The sequence below is a fragment of the Rhinopithecus roxellana genome, chromosome 4 (genome assembly GCF_007565055.1).
Source record: "Rhinopithecus roxellana isolate Shanxi Qingling chromosome 4, ASM756505v1, whole genome shotgun sequence".
Lineage (NCBI taxonomy): Eukaryota > Metazoa > Chordata > Mammalia > Primates > Cercopithecidae > Rhinopithecus > Rhinopithecus roxellana.
The window spans coordinates 63,419,949-63,440,969 of record NC_044552.1 but is presented as its reverse complement, the minus strand read 5'-3'; the positions used below and the strand labels follow the sequence as shown (position 1 = coordinate 63,440,969).

Genomic DNA, 21,021 nt, shown 5'->3' with positions numbered 1-21,021 from the left:
CTTACTAAGTGTTGATTACTATTATTATTTTAGAAGGAAGAAAAGCTTATATTGGAAGGACTCATTGCTGAGTGGGTTGACCTGCACTTACTTGTTTTTTATAATCCAGACTGGAAAACATTTTTTGGTGTTCATTTTTGATTTGGTTCTCCAAATAGCTAAGGAAAGATGTATAGCTGGACCTTATTCTTTCATCAGGAAAAGATAATTGAGAACATATTTCTTGTCTCTTGATCCCTGTTCTAATTTACCAAGGTATAAAATTCCATGAGTTGATTGCTTCTTTGCATACATATACAAAGAAAGATTCATCAGAATTTATGAAAATTTATGGGAAATTCAGAGAAGTCTCCAAAAAGAGACAACACACAAAAATTCATAACAGAAAGGAAAACACATATATGCTCATATTAACAGGCATTTCCCAGCTTACTAATGACAGGTTATCTTCCAAAACTCACTTATGTTATTTGGAACTTACGGTATATTTTCCCAAAAAAGCAATGAAATAGTGGTAGTTACATTCCCAGCCAGAACTCTACTCACCTCAAACTCTATTTGAAAGTACAGTGCTAACGCCGTAAGGCTGCCTTCTGCATCCTGTGGTGGAGAAGAAAAGGTTCAAAGAGAGAACCTTTTCCTCAGCTCAAACCTGGCTAGAGAAATGTTTTGGTAGGAAGAGTTTGCCTTCAGCTTTTTCCCACCTCCTTTTGGAATTCCTTTTTCAGCAGCTAATTTTCCTCATCCCTACACTCCACATTACTTCTGTATTATGCCAGCCTCCCTCAGTGACCTCCGTGCAAATCGTTTTAAGATAGTCTTCATTCCAGAATACTCTTCTTATGTTAATACCTACTTCCTCAATGCTTGTGTTCAGTGTTGGGGGAAAGCCTCCCCCAATGTCAGAGTTTATCTCTTACATTCTCACAAGCTTTTTCACTTGTAAAAGGGAATCCTTCATTAGCTATTTAATTATTGAAATTATGGATTTTTTTAAAGAAATGAAATGGAGAAATTCTGACACATTTAGGCATAAATGTGTATAATTAGGCAGAAGGTGACATAATTGGGAACCAGTTTTGATCACAGTCTAAAATTCTGAGACGTTTCGTGTTAGCGTGGAACAGCTCAGCAGGTGGAGCCGGGAGGGAAGAGAAAGGCTGAGTCTGGGGTGACTGGCAGTGTGGGGCTGCCTGGATTACCATGGTAGTGACAGCCATCAGCCTATCCACCCTTTCTGGGAGAACATGGGCTCTTACTTGGTCCTGTTTGGCTAGATAATGAATACTTTAAGCCTTTGGGAGCTGATTGAAGCGCACTACCGATTCTCGGTAAAATTCATGCTTGTGAGGTAGACAAATGCCTAACTCATTTGACTGTTTCCCCAGTGACTGCAACCTACCTGAGAACCCTCTGTTCATTGCATGTGGTGGCCAGCAAAACCACAGCCAGGGGTAAGTGGATTCCAAAATTGTTCATAGAAGAAGGACATCTCACCTGAAGGGGATCCCCTGTGGAGGTTGAGAACATGGGATTTGTTGAGAGACAGCTGTAGGTTCAGCTTCCAGATTTGTCACTTGCAGCTGTGTGATTTTTAAAGAAGCTGCTTGATTTTTGGAGCTATAGCTTCCTCCTTTTGCAAAATGGAAAAAACACATCAGCACTTCCAGAATTGGTGTGGATGACATGCAGTGGTGGATGAAAAGCAATTTGCACATATTGAGTTGCTCATTAAATGGTAGGTAGTGGCTGGGCACAGTGGCTCATACCTGTAATCCTAGCACTGTGGGAGGCTGAGGCAGGAGGATCCCTTAAGTCCAGGAGTTCAGGACCAGACTCGGCAACATAGTGAGACCCCTGTATCTACAAAAAAAATGAACAAAATTAGCCAGGCATGGTGGTGTGTGCCTGTAGTCCCAGCTACTTGGGAGGCTGAGGTGGGAGGATTGCTTGAGCCTAGGAGGTTGAGGCTGCAGTGAGCTGAGATCACGCCAATGCATTCCAGTCTAGGCAACAGAGTGAGACCCTGTCTCAAAAAAAGAAAAAAGAAATGTAGTTAATATTATTACAACTATCAATATTATTGTCTTACTCATAAACTTTACCCAGATAGACAGTGTGGGGAGAAGCCCTCTGTGGTAAGGGCCAGAGGCCTGATTTGTATTTTAAGAAATGATATTTTCTGCTGGAGTCAGGTGCCAACCACCAGTCATTTATGCATTCATTTAATAAGTTATTAATATTATAAATACGTGTGTATTTATTATTAATAAAATATAACAATAAAATAATACAAACAATAAATTATCATTTATTAATCAGGAGGTGCCAGGAACTGGTTCAGGCACTAGAGATACCATTGTGAACAAGACAGAAGCAGTTCCTGCTCTCAGGTATATGGCCTGGAAAGTACTAAACAAGTTAATTGTGGACATTGTTAAGTGTTAGGAAGAAAAAATGCAAGGTGCTCTGGGGATTTGCCACAGAGCGTCCTGGCGTGGGCACAGGAGAGCTCTCCTTGAAGAAGTGATGGCTTAACCAAGATATTTAAGGATAGTCAAGAGTGAGATACTAAAAAATAGAGTATTGCAATGAACGGTGCTGAGAGGAATGATCTTAGCACTTTGGAAGAATGAAAATTACACAGAAAGGGCTCAGTGAAGCCCTCATTGTTTGTTCTATTTGAATTGGATAAGGTTTGTTGTTTTTGTTTTTTTTTTCTCCTAGCAAACCTAGCATCTCCTTCAACATACGTTTGTTGTTTTTTAATCACGTTGGACACCTTTCGATTAGGCTTGCAATCTTTCTTCGGGTTGTCAGAACCCTGACACTAGTTGGTGTCGTGCCCAGGGCCCTGTCACTTACGGCTGTTGTCCACTCCCTACTTCAGTCATTTCCGAAGCCTCTCTGGCTTCCTGAGTCATCTGCTTTATGGCTGGTTGACATATCTGAATGTGAAAATGTATTTTTATTGTATAATTAATTCTAACATGTCTTTGAAGATAAATCAGTATGCTGGCCGGGCGCAATGGCTCACGCCTGTAATTCCAGCACTTTGGGAGGCCAAGGCAGGTGGATCACCTGAGCTCAGGAGTTCGAGCCCAGCCTGGCCAACATAGTGAAACCCCATCTCTATTAAAAATACAAAAAAATTAGCCGGGTGTGGTGGTGCATGCCTGTAGTTCCAGGCTACTCAGGAGGCTGAGACAGGAGAATTGCTTGAACTCAGGAGGCAGAGGTTGCAGTGAGCTGAGATCGCGCCACTGCACTCCAGCCTGGGTGACAGAGCGAGACTCCACCTCAAAAAAAAAAATAAATAAATAAATAAATAAATAAATAAATAAATAAGTAAGTAAGTGAGTAAATCAGTATGCCTACATACCAGTTTCCCCACCAGCTGACACCTGTTTCTTTCCCTTTTATGTGAAATGTTGAAATATCTACTTTTTTCATAATCTAGAAAGAATTGAAGCCTTTTACTCCTACCATAGAGCTCTGATATTATAGGAACTATTTTTTTCTAAGGATAGGCTTTTAAGCCTTAGAAATGTGTTTACTAAAAGATTTCATGAAATGAAGGTTTTTGTAAAATTTTGTTTTCTGTGTTGCTCCTTCAGCCTTCTGATGTTAAAATTTTGTAGTCTTTTAACCTGTGATTAACATGACTATATTCTTTAACTCAGTTTTTCAGGTGATTAATTGTTTTCTCAGTTGTAACCAGTTTATTCCTCTTTGTCTTCAACAGCTCGAAAATGCAGAAAAATGATTTTCACAGAAATTTGACTATATCCCTAACTGAAAACATTAACAGGAATATAAACTATACTGAAAGAGGAGTGTTCTTTAGTGTAAATTCCTGGACCCCGGTAAGAATTTTCTGCTCTAAGTTGGGGAAGAGGAATGCTGCTTCTTGAGATATCTTGTTTTGCTGAGTCCCTGGGTATTTATTTGTCCATTGAAAGTTACCTGTGGTGGGGTGTGGTGGCTGGAAGGCTGAGGTGAGAGGATCCCTTGAGGCTGGGAGTTTGAGACCTGTCTGGGCAACATAGCAAGACCTTGTCTCTACAAAAATAAGTAAACTAGCTGGGTGTGATGGCTGTGCCTGTTGTCACAGCTGCTTGGGAGGCTAAGGCAGGAGGATTGCTTGAGCTCAGGAGTTCGAGGCTACAGTGAGCTATGATCATGCCAGTGCACTCCAGCCTGGGCCTAAGCATGAGCCAGGCCAGCAAGTACTCTTGGCATCCATATGTGGTTTGTTCTGAAGATGCCCTGAGTCTGCACCTCAGTGGTCTCTGTCAAGTCAAGATGATCCTGGGCACCCAGGCCAGTCCTTCTTTGGACTTAGTCCCAAAGGCGTTCACAATGTTGAAGGCTCACTTTGCAGAGCCCCATTGTGTATGAAATTCATCAACGAAGTTATCTGTTGGGACACTCTACTGGGGGATATAAAATGAAAGACAAATGAACTCTGACCCTTAAAAAAGTTCAGTCTAAAAGGAGTGATAAATACAAAAATAACCATTATGTGAGTAGACTGCAACACATACCACGGTGAGGTAAGGGGATCGTTAGATAGCAGGAAGAAAGGGTGTGGTAGCTCACGCTTGTAATGCCAGCACTTTAAGTGGCTGAGGCAGGTGGATTACTTGAGCTCCGGAGTTTGAGACCAGCCTGGGTAACATAATGAGAACCTGTCTCTACAAAAAAAATAACAAAAAATTAGCTGGGCGTGGTGGTGTGCACTTGTAGTCCCAGCTATTCCGGAGGCTGAGGTGGGAGGATTGCTTGATCCTGGAAGGGAGAGGTTGCAGTGAGCTGAGGTTGCACCACTGCACTCCAGCCTGGGTGCTAGAGTGACACCCTGTCTCAAAAAAAAAAAAAAAAAAAAAAAAAGAAAGGGAGAAAAGCTTCACCTTGGAGGCTATCAGACAGAGAAGGCTTCCTGGAGGAGGGAACATTCAAGTTAGGCCTTGGACAGTAGATAGTATTTCATCAGTGAGAGTACATTTCTGTTAGTGGATTGGGAAAGTTTCAGGTGTTGGGAAATCTGAGTAGTTGTATTTGCCTGGAGCATAGGACAAGGAATATAAGTTACTGTGAGAGGCTTAGGAAGCTAAGTAGGCATTGGACTATAGTAGGCTCTTAATGTCAGAAGGATTTAGACAACTTTGTGAATGGGGTCTCTGGGAATTGGGAAGGGCCTGGTTTAGGTTTAATGCCCTGCTGTCACTGCCTTAAAATTCTTAACAATTTTTTTTTTTTTTTTGAGATAGAGTTTTGCTCTGTTGCCCGGGCTAGAGTTCAGTGGCACCATCTCAGCTCACTGTAACCTCTGCCTCCTGGGTTCAAGCAATTCCCTGCCTCAGCCTCCTGAGTAGCTGGGATTACAGGCCACCCGCCACCATGCCTGGCTACTTTTTGTATTTTTAGTAGAGACGGGGTTTCGCCATGTTGGCCAGGCTGGTCTTGAACTCCTTACCTTAGGTAATCCACCCACCTGGGCCTCCCAAAGTGCTGGGATTACAGGCATGAGCCACTGCCCCTGGCTTTAACAATTTTTTAACAAAAGGCTGCATGTTTTAATTTTGCCCTGATCTCCTTAAATTATGTAGCTGGTCCTGGATCAGGGAGGGGGACCTCTCTCAAAGCACGTGTCATTTTGTCTTGCCATATTTGGATTTTCTCCTTTCAAAAAAATGAATTGTCTGAGGAGGGACTTTATGTTCCCAGTGTCTGTCATGGTGCCTGGCATACAGTAGGAGCTGATTAATTGCTTCCTAGATGAATGAGCAAGTCAGAGCTGGGCTTTAGGATGAAGCAATCTATGCATGGCCTGCCAGTGAGATTAGAATGGGCAAAGCAGAAGGTATAGTCGTGCCTGAAAGATCCTCAGACCCTGTACTTTCCCAGAGCCTGAGCCATCTGGGCTGCCTTAATGCTCTGAGCCAATTGAGCTCTGCTTTGGAGCAGACCTAGGAAGTCTTGTTTGGTCTCATGTCACCCTTGGGCAGATTTAGAGTTGTGTCCCCTTAACTTGGATGGATCTAGTATCTGGTCAGCTTGTTCAGGGCCATTCTAGTTTGTGCTTTTGTCTCTGCAGTAACCGCATTAAGAACCATTCAACATCTCAAGCTGAGTGGCTTGTCCCCCAAATTCTCTGGCATATGGCTCTTAGCACTCTGCATGTGACCTCTCACGCCTGCCTGGCAGCAAATACAGTCGCATCTCAACTTGGGTGTGGTTTGGAGGATATCTTGTTTTTTTTTGTTTTGTTTTTTGAGACGGAGTCTTGCTCTGTCACCCAGGCTAGCATGCAGCAGCACAATCTCGGCTTACTGCAACCTCCATCTCCCGGGTTCAAGTGATTTTCCTGCCTCAGCCTCCCGAGTGACTGGGACTACAGGCGCCCACCACCATGCCCAGCTAATTTATATATTTTTAGTAGAGACGGGATTTCACTATATTGGCCAGGCTGGTCTTGAACTCCTGACCTTGTGATCCGCCCACCTCGACCTCCCAAAGTGCTAGGATTATAGGTGTGAGCCACCATGCCTGGCTGGTCTGGAGGGTATCTTTGGCATCCTGGTGGTGTTCCAGTTTATTTGTTTGTTAAAAATACATACATATATACAAATACAATTAAAGTTCTGGATTGAAAGGACTTGTGCTTTTTGTTGTTGTTGTTGAGACAGGGTCTCATTCTGTTGCTCAGACTGGAGTGCAGTGGTGAGGTCTCAGCTCACTGTAACGTCAACCTCCTGGGTGCAGGTGATCCTCCCAGCACAGCCTCCCAAGTAGCAGGGATTACAGGCACGCTCCACCACCCTTGGCTAATGATTTGTATTTTTTGTTGAGATGGGGTTTCTCCATGTTGCCCAGGCTGGTCTCAAACTCCTGGGCTCAAGCGCCCCTGCTGTCTCAGCCCCCTAAAGCGCTAGGATTATAGGTGTGAGCCACTGCACCTGGACAGATTTGTCTTAAAAAATTTTAGTCCACTGGGCATGGTGGCTCATGTCTGTAATCCCAGCACTTTTGGGGGAGCCAAGGTGGGTGAATCGCTTAAGGTCAGGAATTTGAGACCAGCCTGGCCAGCATGGTGAGACCCCATCTCTACTAAAATACAAAAATTAGCTGGGTGTGGTGGTGAGCACCTGTAATCCCAGCTTCTAGGGAGGCTGAGGCAGGAGAATTGCTTGAACCCAGGAGGCAGAGGTTGCAGTGAGTTGAGATCGTGCCACTGCACTCCAGCGTGGCGACAGAACGATAACTCTTTCTACCCATGCTGGTCCCAGCCTCTCGGGCTATAACTCTACTGTCCCTCAGCATAAGTTGGGGGTATGATTTCACTATCCTAATTGCCTGTCCTAAGTGATCTTACTTGCTGAAAGGAACTAATGTTCTATTGTTTAGCACTTCTAAAAACTAATTTCCTTTACACAAGTTCAGTATTTTGGACAGGAAACAGTAGCTTTGTTGATTATGCTAAGTGTCCTTATTTTGTGTAATGATTCTTTTATTTCAGGGTTCCATGTCCTTTATCTACAAGGCTTTGGAAAGGAACGTAAGGACAATGTTCATAGGTGGCTCTCAGTTGTCACAGAAGCACATCTCCAGCCCTTTAGCATCTTACTTCTTGTCATTTCCTTATGCGAGGCTTGGCTGGTACGTATAAGTTTATCTGACCTGTGAATGTTTTCTGCAGTATTAATTTTATTCAGTCATTCTGCAACTGTTTTTTATTTTATTTTATTTTTGAAACAGAGTCTCACTTTGTCACCCAGACTGGAGTGCAGTGGCTTGATCTTGGCTCACTGCAACCTCTGTCTCCCAGGTTCAAGTGATTCTCTGCCTCAGCTTCCCAGTAGCTGGGATTTACAGGTGCGTGCCACCATACCTGGCTAATTTTTATATTTTTAGTGGAGACAAGGTATCACGATGTTGGCCAGGCTGATCTTGAACTCCGGACCTAAGTGATTCTCCCGCCTCAGCCTCCCAAAGTCCTGGGATTACAGGCATGCGCCACTGTGCCCAGCCCTCTGCAACTGTTTTAAATGGCGCTTGTTAGCACCTTGTTTGTCAATCAATTCATCATCAACAAAAGCATTAATTTATTTGATTAAAAAATTTTTTTTTCTGTACTAGAGATGGGGTCTTGCTATGTTGCCTAGGCTGGTCTCAAACTCCTGGGCTCAAGCGATCCACCTGCCTCAGCCTCCCAAAGTGCTGGGATTACAAGCATGAGTCACTGCACCTGACAAAAGCATTAGTTTAATGGTTAAGTTATTGTAACAATGAAATGATCTCCTTACACTTGGTCAAATATGTTTAAATACAAGGAACTTTTGGTTTCCTAAATAATCACAACAATAAAGGATTATTTCATGGAATTTTTGTAAAGCTCTGATGTTCTTGGAGATATATTCTTACAGATTTCTTTTGTAATCTAATAATATTAGAAGGTTGTAAGCAGATAGCTGTTATAGTGATTTAAATATTGTAACTTCATATGGTAAAAGCTGGTATATCATGACAGTTTTATAAAGAGAAAGTTAGGAATTCCTCTGATTTTAAAATTCAACCAAAACTAAGCCCCGCAGAATAAATAAATAAAAACAAAACAACAGGAACATACAAAACTAAGCCCAAGTATATAACAGTGACCATTTTCTGGAAGTTTGGATGAAGGCTTTTTTAAAAAAATCACACTCCTTAATTCCAAAGGGCATCGCATTTCCTTGGCACAATTTCCTGACTGTCCTTCCTTTCGGGGCCTCTGTGCATTTAGCTCTAGTGCAGGAGACTGGGAGGTGAATGCTGTCTTTACTGTTCGTTCACTTGTGTGTAATGGCTCTTCTTGGCCACCTCCCTGAAAGATCCAAAAGGCCTCCTGCTGGGCTGGCAGCTACACAAGCACAGCCAGCCACAGGGGCATCCCTAGGGCCATTACTGGCCAGCATTGAGCCTCCAAAGTGCAGAGAACAGCAGTGGATCCACTGGAGTGTCTGCCCCTCCCACCAGGTATCATAGCCTTAAACAACTGCTCTTGCCTTTTTCCTTTGTTCTGCCATTTGTTCTGATTTCGGCTTACTGGAACCTCCGCCTACTGGGTTCAAGCGATTCTTCTGCCTCAGCCTCCAGAGTAGCTGCGATTACAGGCGCCTGCCCCCATACCCAGCTAATTTTTGTATATTTAGTAGAGACGGGGTTTCACCATCTTGGCCAGGCTGGTCTCGAACTCCTGACCTCAGATGATCCACCACCTCGGCCTCCCAAAGTGCCGGGATTACAGGCATGAGCCACCATGCCCAGCCTGCCATTTATTCTTTATGTGGCAGTAAGAACTAGAATAAACAAATGACTTTTGGTCTTTCCAGCCGCAGTAGTGACACTTGAACCTTTGACTCGGTTTATCCAGCTCTATAGCTGGTGGCTTGTGGAATCTCATCTAAACTACTAAATATGTTGAACACTTGATTTCTTGATTTGGCCCACTACCAGGTGCCTGTGTGGCTATGGTAGAAACATAGTCTGTTTCACACAAGCTTGTCTTTGGTCAAGTAACACATTGAAATGAGTTGAGCAGATCAGAAAGTGGCCTGAGCCATTGGCTGGAGGGACTTGGCTGGACACGAATTTCCTCTTTACTCTCAGGCAAGCCCTGGTTTTGTGTATAAGACAGGAAGCTTCATGAGGATACTCTTCATCCTCTCAGGTTATGTGGTCCAAAAATGCTTAGAGGCCTTGATTTGTCCATTTTTATTTTATTTTTCCCCTTGAAGAATGAGACTGAATTTCTCAAACAATACAATGTCAGAAGTGAATATTCACAACAGTCATGCAGGGTAGAAAAGTCAGTGAGAGAAAGTGAACGGACTGGGCTCTAGAAAGGAAAGAAGCAGGCGACAGCTTTACCCCTAGTGCTCAGTGCATACCATGGTGGATTCCTTCACTTCCCTAAGGGCAATGACCTCAGCTGACCTCAACCAGGATGGGTACGGCGACCTCGTGGTGGGCGCACCAGGCTACAGCCGCCCTGGCCGCATCCACATTGGGCGCGTGTACCTCATCTACGGCAATAAACTGGGTGTGCCGCCCGTTGACCTGGACCTGGACAAGGAGGCCCACAGGATCCTTGAAGGTTTCCAGGTGAGACACCATCTCATTCTTTCTCTTCTAGTGGTCAATAGCCACTGCTTACATTTTGTGGCAGATTCTCCAGGATGAGTAACTGATAACAAGAATAATTACAGTAACAAACAGCTGATGGTGTACATTTGTGAAGCACTTTTTATTTTTAAAACCATGTTTACATCATTTATTTTATTCTATCATTAGTCTAATACCTTCCAAAAACACACATGCTATTGAGAACTGCTTTGAGTGGCCAGTTGGGATGTGATTTCTTGATAATATAATTGATAATATAAAACCTCTTTATACACACACACACACACACACACACACGAAATGTATGTATTTATAAAACTTTGTAAATATTTTAATTAATTAGTTTGTTTATTTATTTGAGATGGAGTCTCTCGCTCTGTCACCCAGGCTGGAGTGCAGAGGCGTAATTTCTGCTCACTGCAACCTCCGCCTCCTGAGTTCAAGCAACTTTCCTGCCTCAGCCTCCTGTGTAGCTGGAACTACAGGTGCACACCACCATGCCTGGCTAATATTTTTATTTTTAGTACAGATGCAGTTTCTCCATGTTGGCCAGGCTGGTCTCGAACTCCTGACCTCAGGTAATGCACCCGCCTAGGCCTCCCAAAGTGTTGGGATTACAGGCGTGAGCCACCGTGCCTGGCCAGAATTTTAGATTCACAGAAAAGGTATAAAGACAGTACAGAGAGTTCCCATATACTGTTTACTCATTTTCCCCTATGTTAACATCTTACAAAATCATGGTATACTTGTCAAAAATTAAGAATAAAAACAACATTGGTACATCACTACTAACTAAATGCCAGACTTTCTTTAGATTTCATTCTTTTGTCCTAAGTGGCTATTCATCACCTGAAAACACCTGCAGTGACTACAGACATTCGTCATGGAGTCCAAGCATTAATTCCTCCATAGAGCGCTAGGGTCCTGGAAAGTTTTTCTAACATCAGAGGCTTTAGTTTTTGTAACAGCAATAAGTGGAGGGGGGGGCAGGGGGACGGGGTAGACAGAGCCCTGCTACTAGTCATCGACGAGTGTGGGGCTTTTGGTGACACTGTCCTGGCACTGCATTCTCTGAGTGTCAAGCGCCAGAGGGGGAAGGAACCCTAGACTTCCAGTCGGATCGTCGCGGTTCTTGTTCTGGGCAAGCCACTTACCCTTTTGCTGTGAAGTTAATCCTGTGAAGAGAAAATAAGGTGGCACACCTGAACATGCTTTTTTTTTTTTTTTTTTTTGAGATAGAGTCTCACTCTGTTGTCCAGATTGGAGTGCAGTGGCATGATCTTGGCTCACTGCAGCCTCTGCCTTCTGGGTTTAAGTTATTCTCCCGTCTCAGCATCCCAAGTAGCTAGGACTACAGGCATGCACCGCCATGCCTGGCTAATTTTTGTATTTTTAGTAGAGACAGGGTTTCACCGTATTGGTAAGGCTGGTCTCGAACTCTTGACCTCAGGTGATCCGTCCACCTCAGCCTCCCAAAGTTCTGGGATTATAGGTGTGAGCCACTGTACCCAGCCATGAACACGCTTTCAAAAATAAGAAGTACAATGGTTTATGATCTAGTTTAGGCTCTGATGAAAGGAGCTCTGAATCCAACATGTACAAATAAGGTGACTGGCTAGTGTATAAGGTCACAGTCCCAGAGGGACAGCATTTTTCAGAGCCTTCTGACACCACATGAAAGATTTCCAGAAGATGTCTTATCTAATCTTGTTGCTTCTTACTTCTCTACAAAGCCTTTCCCCGTCAGACTGTTGTGTAAAGTATAAACCTTTGGGTGCATATAGACAGGGAATAAGAGACGAAACTGCTTCCTGTGGCTGCTAAACTCTCAAATACCACTTGGGTGAGAAAGGAAGTGGCTCCATGCCCTCCTCCCCCAGTGACCTTTGATAATTTCAAAGATGGCAAGATATAGGCATGGACGAGGGATGGGAATCCTGCCCTCAGGCCCTGACTGCAATGAGCATCTCCCTGTCCTCATTGATATAATGAAGGTTTATGATAGATATTTCAAGGCGTGGCCTGCTTTAAAATTCTGTGCTTCTCTAGGAATGATTGGCTGGCCCATAGGAGGGCTGAACGGTGCAGCTGATGGTGATGAAATGAACCAGTCCTCAGTGGGCAGAGCCCTGAGTTATTGGTTCCCACCCTGCCCTAGCGTGTTTTGTGTCCCCAAGCAACCTTTTCTTGTTTGTCAAGTTTCTGCCTTATAGAAAGGGGCAGTGCTTGTAGATGCCACTGCACACGGCTGTGGAGAGATTACCCAATAAATAATGGATGTGGGTCCTGCAACATGTGTGTTATGTGGCAAGCACCACTGTGTGAAAGGCCATTTATTGTTACGTAAGTTGTGAAAGAACTGGAGAACCTGGCACGGCGCTGTTGCTCATGCCTATAATCCCAGCACTTTGGGAGGCCCACGCGGGAAGATCATGAGCTCAAGAGATCGAGACCAGCCTGACTAACGTGGTGAAACCCCGTCTCTACTAAAAATACAAAATTAGCCAGGCGTGGTGGCACATGCCTGTAATGCCAGCTACTTGGGAGGCTGAGGCAAGAGAATAGCTTGAACTCAGGAGGCGGAGGTTGCAGTGAGCCGAGATCACGCCATTGCACTCTAGCCTGGCAACAAGAGCGAAACTCCATCTCAAAAACACACAGAGAGAGAGAGAGAAAGAAAGAGAAAGAATTGGAGAACCCAGTGAATTACTTTCAGGTCTATGCTGATTCCAGACAGTAGGATAAGAAAGATACAGAAAGTCCACTTTGGAAGAAAAGTGTCTCTGAAGAGATGGAGTTTTCCATCTGTAAACTGTTAAAGTGAGGATGCTAACAGTTCCTACCTCAATGCATTTAAAGTGCTTGGAACAATGTCTACAGCAGCACCGTCCTGCAGGACTTTCTGCACTGATAGGAATGTTCTGTAGCTGTGCTGTCCAGTGCGGGAGACATAAAACACAGGCTTTGAACATTTGAAATGTGGCTATTGCAACTGAGAAACTGAATTTTTATTATTTATTTATTTATTTTGTTTGTTTTGAGATGGAGTTTTGCTTTTGTCGTCCAGGCTGGAGTGCAGTGGCATGATCTCGGCTTACTGCAACCTCCGCTTCCCAGGTTCAGGCGATTCTCCTGCCTCAGCCTCCCGAATAGCTGGGATTACAGGTGCCCGCCACCACGCCTGGCTAATTTTTATATTTTTAGTGGACATGGGGTTTCACCATGTTGACCAGGCTGATCTCAAACTCCTCAGGTGATCCGCTCGCCTCGGCCTCCCAAAGTGCTGGGATTACAGGCTTAAGCCGCTGCACCAGGGCAGAAACTGAATTTTTAATTCTATTTAATGTTAATTACTTTAAATTTAAAGGTAACAGCCCTATTTGGCTAGGGGCTACCACCTTGGTCAGCATGGGTCTAGAACATCCTGAGTATTCAACAATTGTTAGCTACTGTTGCTGATGTTATATGATTATTATTTTATATACTTTCTTTTTTTGTTTGAGGTGGAGTCTCGCTCTGTTGCCTAGGCTGGAGTGCAGTGGCACAGTCTTGGCTCACTGCAACCTCCGCCTCCTGGGTTCAAGTGATTCTCCTGCCTGGGCCTCCAGAGTAGCTGGGATTACAGGCATGTGCCACCACGCCTGGCTAATTTTTGTACTTTTAGTACAAATGGGTTTTCACTGTGTTGGCCAGGCTGGTCTCGAACTCCTGACCTCAGGCGATCCACCTGCTTTGGCCTCCCAAATTGCTGGGATTACAGGCGTGAGCCACCACACCCGGCCTATTTTAGGTACTTTCGAAGATAAGTTTTGTGCTTAATGTGGGTCAGAACATACATGAGGCTATTTTCTACAAACCTAGAACTCATAAGAACCGACCTTTTACTTTCTGGCATCTCTGCTTCCTCTCAAGGCAGACAGACATGCTGAAAATGTACTTAGTGCAGAGCTCCCTGACTAATGTGTTGCAGATGTGTTACAGCTTGCTGCTGCACCTTCAGCTTTTGGGTGGCAGGGTTGGGGGGGTCCCCAGGCCTCTCTACTCCCTGGGAGTCAGGAGTGTTCTTTCCAAGGCTGTGGTTTAGCCCAGGGGAAGTAAACTTGTGCCTCTTCAGCCCTCAGGTCGGTTTGGCTCGGCCTTGGCTGTGTTGGACTTTAACATGGACGGCGTGCCTGACCTGGCCGTGGGAGCTCCCTCGGTGGGCTCCGAGCAGCTCACCTACAAAGTAAGGCTGCTGCTGGGGTAGGGTTGGAGGAGAATAGGGTGGTAGGGAGGGGACTCTGAGGGAGGCCAGTGCTGGGGCGAGCCCTTGGAGCAAAGCAGACAGCCAGTGTATCAGACAGAGCATTTGTGAGCAGATCATCTCAGGCCCCTATGGAGTTCTTGCTGTGACCTTGAGTTACCTTGTAACACCTGCTGCTGCCTCCCTGGCCTTATTTTGGCCCTATGGTTTCCCAGTTCCACCAGGTACTTTGCTCTTTTTCTCGTCCCCCACCGTGCTGAATGCCAGTGAAGGGAGACAGAAATTCCAGCTAATCTGTAATTTCTGGTTATCAAAACAGCAAGGTGACTTCCCCGGACCTCTCCTCAAATGCTGGATCCCTGCCTGTTGCCTCCTTTCTTACTGAGGCAGAGATCCTGGGCCCTGGACCACAGGGCTTGCTTCCCGCAGGTGCTTCCTACCACAGCAGGGCCCACGAATGTGTGACCGTGGAGGTCGAGGGCCCACCCTTGCCGGCTGCCCTCCGCATGCTCACCTCTTGCCCCTTTCTCCTCACACTCCATTTCTAGACATGCCAGCAATCTGTCACATCCTGAACTCATCAGGCTGTCTCATTTTGCGACCTTTGCTCGTACAGCTTCCTCTGCTTGAAAGGCTTTTTCTCCCCTGTCTTTCTTTAGGAGTGACAGTCACTTCTTGCCGAAGCTATTACCTAACTCCTGGGTGAGGCTGATACTTCTTTGTCCCCACATAGCATCCTGTGCTTGTACCTGTGTTATAGCCCCTTCATCCCTGGGTGTCATAATGACCTGTATGCCAGCCTTTCAGAAGGATAGAGATTGGTCTTCTTTGTCATTGTGTACCTAGTACATGGCTTATGATGGAAAAGAAGTGCTTGTAGAATGAATGGGGATTGAGACAGGCAAATTATAAGAGGAACTGATTGGTAACACATAGTAAAATAGCACAGTGTGTGTCCTCAGGCAGACAAGTGGTACCGATGTGGTATGTTGGCATTCAGATGTGCCATGGTACAATGGGGTGTAGCCCGGGGGCTTCATAGAAGAGCCTGAAACTGTGCTGGGCCTTGAAGTGGGCAAGGAGTTGAGTAAGTCATTCTGCAGGCACACTGCACAATTGTGTGTGGAGGATCTTGATCACGGAGGCAAAGATATAAGTGCCATCATTTCTGCATTGCGGACTCTCATAGTCTGATGGAAGTGACAGACTTTAAACAAATTCCTTTCAGCCCAGCAGCAATGCATAGGATGGATTTCTGTCTGTCGTCAACCTCCCAACCATTGGGGGTGGTGATAATTTGACAAGGTCTCGCTTTAATTAAAAATTTATTTTTCGTGGACCCAGAATCTCACTGTGTTGTCCAGGCTGGTCTTGAACTCCTGGCCTCAAGCTATGTTCCCACTTGGGCCTCCCAAAGCACTGGGATTATAGGCATCAGCCACCATACCTGGACCCAGAGTCAGTCCTTTTTGTCTTGCTGTTATTTAAGGTTCTTGGGTCACCACCAGAGCCTCATGTCTGTCTCTTGTTTGTCTTTATCTAGGGTGCCGTGTATGTCTACTTTGGTTCCAAACAAGGAAGAATGTCTTCTTCCCCTAACATCACCATCTCTTGCCAGGTATGTTTACCACTTTAGCCAGGTGCAGAAACCTAGAACTTACTGTATCCCAATTGCCACCAGTGGGTAAAATGTGCTTTCCTGGTTTCTTCTTAAGGACATCTACTGTAACTTGGGCTGGACTCTCTTGGCTGCAGATGTGAATGGAGACAGTGAGCCCGATCTGGTCATTGGCTCCCCTTTTGCACCAGGTGGAGGGAAGCAGAAGGGAATTGTGGCTGCGTTTTATTCTGGCCCCAGCCTGAGCGACAAAGGTAGTGCCTGAGGGGGAATGGGTGGAGACCATGGCAGCTCTGTGTGTCTGTGCTAACTTATCCTGCATAAGGGTTTATGGCCTTTTTCCTTATTCCATATCATTTCACCAACATTTTCTAACAGTCTGTTACTCTTAAAGATGTTCTGGCAAGGGATGTGCATAGATTCACTGAGAATACAAAAGGTGACCCACAATTTCTAGGTAGAGAGCCAAAGAGGGCAAATAGACTATTCCCATAGTGTCTCCATGTAAAATAGAAACACTGAGGAGACTTTGCACCAACAGCATCTCAGTGGTGCTCTCAACAGTCCGTAGCCGTTTTTGTTTGTTTGTTTTGTTTTGTTTTGTTTTGTTTTGAGACAGAGTCTCACTGTGTCACCCAGGCTGGAGTACAGTAGCATGATCTTGGCTCACTGCAAGCTCCACCTCCCAGCTTCTGGCAATTCTGTCTCAGCCTCCTGAGTAGCTGGGACTACAGATGCACGCCACCACGCTTGGCTAATTTTTGTGTTTTTAGTAGAGACGGGGTTTCACAATATTGGTCAGGCTGGTCTTGAACTCCTGACCTCAGGTGATTCACCCGCCTTGGCCTCCCAAAGTGCTGGGGTTACAGGTGTGAACCACCACACCTGGCCCAGAGTCTTTTTAAATAGCATCCTCCGCTCCACAGAAGTGAACTCTAGAAATGTATTTCTCGTATGAAGTGTGAGATTCGTTTTTGACATTGGGGTCCTGGGATCAGCGTGGGAACATAAAAGACGTCTGGCAAAAGCTCAACAAAATGAACCCACTTCTATTAGGCTACGAAAAGGACCCTTTCTTTTCACTCCAGTAGTCCTCTCACTTAAAGTGTTAGTAAAAAGGACGAGTTGTCTTCTTTAGAGAAACTGAACGTGGAGGCGGCCAACTGGACGGTGAGAGGCGAGGAAGACTTCTCCTGGTTTGGATACTCCCTTCACGGTGTCACTGTGGACAACAGAACCTTGCTGCTGGTTGGGAGCCCGACCTGGAAGAATGCCAGCAGGTGAGGCTGATGCTGGGGCTGGGACCTGTGACCACAGGGGCAGGTACCAGCTGCTGTGGAGCCCACTGAGCATTGGACTCAGGCAAAAGGGCTAGGAAATGCTTGACCTTTGAAGGAAAAGCCAAGGCTCTGGGCAAGGTTGCAAATTCTCCTCTTTAGAAATACAAAAATACAACAGACAAGTGTATTACTTTCTCACAGTTCTGAAGCTAGAAGTCGAAGATCAAGGTTGAGGTCAGAGAGTTGGTTTCTCCTGATGCCTCTCTCTTTAGCTTGCAGATGGCTGTCTTCCCTCTGTGTGTGTCTGTGACCCATTCCTCGCTTCTGTTTTTTCTTTTGGGAGGAGGGGGTGAGGGTTCACTCTGTTGCAAAGGGCAGAGGGCAGTGGTAACTCACTGTAGCCTCGAACTCATAGGCTCAAGGGATCCTCCTGCCTCAGCCTCCTGAATAGCTGGGACTTACAAGTGTGTACCCATGCCTAACTAATTTTTTTTTTTAAATTTAAAAACATTTCTGTAGGGATGGGTTTTTGCAGTGTTGCCCAGGCTGGTCTCAAACTGGCTCAAGTGATCCTCCTGCCTCTCCTCTTCTTTGAAAGAGACATGTTGTATTGGATCAGGGTTCACCCAAATGACCTCATCTTAACTTAATCATCTCTTTAAAGATTCTGTCTTCAAATACGATCACATTCAGAGATACTGGGGGTTAGGACTTAAGTGTAGGGATGGGAGGACCACCACTGAGCCTATAACAGTAGGTACCCCTATACCTCTATCCCAGAGAGTCTGCTGGGAGGCCTGTCAATTGGGAGGCAGAATGGTGGGTGTGGCACCTGGAGAACCTGGATGTTGCGATTAACTCCGATTGTCCCCACGCTTTCAGGCCTAGGGTCACAGAGACAGAGAGCCTGCTGGGAGGCCTGGATGGGGGGAGGTGCATTTCCTTTCCTTGCACCTGAGTACCTGGCCTGCTCTCAGTCTTGTGCCCTGGCAGCTAAGCCCAGTGTGCTTCATTCTAGGCTGGGCCATTTGTTACACATCCGAGATGAGAAAAAGAGCCTTGGGAGGGTGTATGGCTACTTCCCACCAAACGGCCAAAGCTGGTTTACCATTTCTGGAGACAAGGTATGGCAAGCCCTCCCCCACAGGAGAGTGGACACTCCAACGAAGCTTTCTCGCCTATACAGTATTGATTGATTGTATCTCACAGGCAATGGGGAAACTGGGTACTTCCCTGTCCAGTGGCCACGTACTGATAAATGGAACTCTGACCCAAGTGCTGCTGGTTGGAGCCCCGACACGTGGTAGGTCACGCACCGTGAAACTTTGCTTCCTTTCAGTCATGTGGCTCCTTGTACACGTTGTATTGGAGGAAAGTTATGAGATCTGGAGCTGAACAGATCTAGGTTTAAATATTTCCTTTTTTCATTAATAGCAATCTATGTAACTTTGGGGAAGTTACTTCACCTCTCAGAACTTTTGTATCACCATCTACAAAACTGAAATTATAAATATTTCAGGCAGGGTGTGGTGGCTCACACCTGTGATCCCAGCACTTTGGGAGGCCAAGGTGAGAGGATCACTTGAGGGCAGGAGTTGGAGACCAACCTGGCCAACATGGTGAAACCTTGCCTCTGCTAAAAATACAAAAATTAGCCAGGCATGGTGGTGCACACCTGTAATCCCAGCTACTCAGGAGGCTGAGGCAGGAGAATCACTTGAACCTGGGAGGCAGAAGTTGCAGTGAGCCAGGATCATGCCACTGCACTCCAGCCTGGGCAACAGAGCAAGACTTCATCTAAACAATACAATGAAATAAAATAAAATAAAAATCTATTTCAAAGGTTTGTTGAAAATGACATATGAAAGTAACTTAATGTGTTTTAAAGCCCCTATCCTGTTGAACTTGGAGCTAGAGAAAAATTGTATAAGTGAGTTCATTAGGAATAGGTCCACTATGAGGACCTATCTGTTTTTTTTTTTTTTCTTTTTTGAGGCAGTCTTGCTGTGTCACCCAGGCTGGAGTGCAACAGTGCCCTTATGGCTCACGGCAGCCTTGACCTCCTGGGCTCAAGTGATCCTTGTACCTCAGCCTCCTGAGTAGCTGGGACTACAGGCATGTATCAGCCACCACACTGGCTAATTTTTTATTTGTCGTAGAGACAGGATCTCAACATGGTGGCCAGGCTAGTCTCTAACACCTGGGCTCAAGTAATCCTCCCACCTCGGCCTCCCAAAGTGCTGGGATTACAGGCATGATCCACTGCACCCAGCCCTGAAGACATATTTTAATGAACCGTTATTTTATTTATGGGAAAGAGAGTCTTTTTAAAAAAAAAAAAAAAAAAGAACAACAAAAACTATTCCCTCCCAGATTATAAAGGTGAATTATGCTTATTGTGAAAATTTGTGAAATTACAAGGAAATATATAGAAGGAGAAAAATCACCCCTTACCCAGATATTTAAAAACTGAAGCTTATAACTATATACGATATTGTCATACCTAATTTTTTTACTTATTTTATGTCTTAAGCACATTCTCATGCTAGTAAATATTCTGCTAAAACATGATTTTTGATATCTACGTTGCATTGTTTTCATGCCGTTTACTAACATCACCCTGTTGATGGAATTGTAGGTTTGTTTCCAGTTTTACACTACTGTGAATAAGGAATTATTGAACACTCATGTACCTAATCTTTGAGTGCCTTTCTGATTCGTTTTTGGATAGATTCCTGGAGATGGAATTCCTGGAGTAGAGGATCTAATCTTTCTAAAAGCTCTTGTTATATATAATCAAACTATTTTTCAGAAAGATTTTTGTTTCATGCAATATGGGAAAGATTTGAATAATAGGCAGAAGTGGATCAGGCAGGCGGGGTGTGGTGGCTCACTCCTGTAATCCTAGCACTTTGGGAGGCAGAGGTGGGTAGATCACTTGAGGTCGGGAGTTAGAGACCAAGCTGGCCAACATGGTGAAACCCTGTTTCTACTAAAAATGCAAAAATTAATCAGGTGTGGTGGCGGACACCTGTAATCCCAGCTACTCCAGAGGCTGAGCCACAAGAATTGCTTGAACCCAGGAAGCAGAGCTTGCAGTGAACCGAGATTGAGCCACTGCACTCCAGCCTGGGCGACAGAGTGAGACTCCGTCTCAAAAACAAAAACAAAACAAAAAACAAAACAACAACCGAAGAAAAACAGTTTTGTTTACTTTAAGTATTCATTTCTACGTTTGTCCTCCTTCGTTCAGTCTTGTAATGACGGTCTCAAGCAGTAACAGTAGTAATTGCTGTAATGAGCCCAATAATTTGAGGCCAGCCTGGGCAATACAGGGAGACCCCATCTCTACAGAAAAAAAAAAGCTAGGCATAGACATGGTGATGTGCACATGTAGTCCATCTACTCAGGAGGCTGAGGTAGGAAGGTCACTTGAGCCCAGGAGTTCAAGGCCGCAGTGAGCTATGATCACACCACAGTGAGACCCCATTTATAAAAAAAAAAATAAAAATAGAAAATAAGTTTAATTATAACTTTTATATATGTATATAATGTTAATTTATAACATGTATATAAGTATACTACATATATAAATGTATAAAATATGTATATATAACATACATATATGTAATATGTATATATAACATATATGTGTATATATGTACATATATACAGATTATATGTGGATATGTGTATAATATATATGCCTATCT

At 44.7% G+C, this 21,021-nt stretch overlaps 1 protein-coding gene across 3 annotated transcripts in view; it reads left to right on the top strand.

Moving 5' to 3' along the window:
* The window catches only part of GPLD1 (glycosylphosphatidylinositol specific phospholipase D1), a 58,359-nt gene that overhangs the window by 24,385 nt on the left and 12,953 nt on the right, over window positions 1-21,021 (top strand). For 2 of the 3 annotated variants that reach the window (XM_010365284.2, XM_030928718.1), the window contains 10 exons: window positions 1,389-1,454; window positions 3,746-3,866; window positions 7,523-7,662; window positions 9,960-10,146; window positions 14,282-14,392; window positions 15,954-16,028; window positions 16,126-16,282; window positions 17,167-17,308; window positions 18,327-18,432; window positions 18,518-18,611. In XM_010365284.2, the coding sequence (XP_010363586.1) occupies window positions 1,389-1,454; window positions 3,746-3,866; window positions 7,523-7,662; window positions 9,960-10,146; window positions 14,282-14,392; window positions 15,954-16,028; window positions 16,126-16,282; window positions 17,167-17,308; window positions 18,327-18,432; window positions 18,518-18,611 (1,199 nt within the window). The remainder of the gene's footprint in view (window positions 1-1,388; window positions 1,455-3,745; window positions 3,867-7,522; window positions 7,663-9,959; window positions 10,147-14,281; window positions 14,393-15,953; window positions 16,029-16,125; window positions 16,283-17,166; window positions 17,309-18,326; window positions 18,433-18,517; window positions 18,612-21,021) is intronic. The other variant, XM_030928717.1, reaches the window with a different exon arrangement.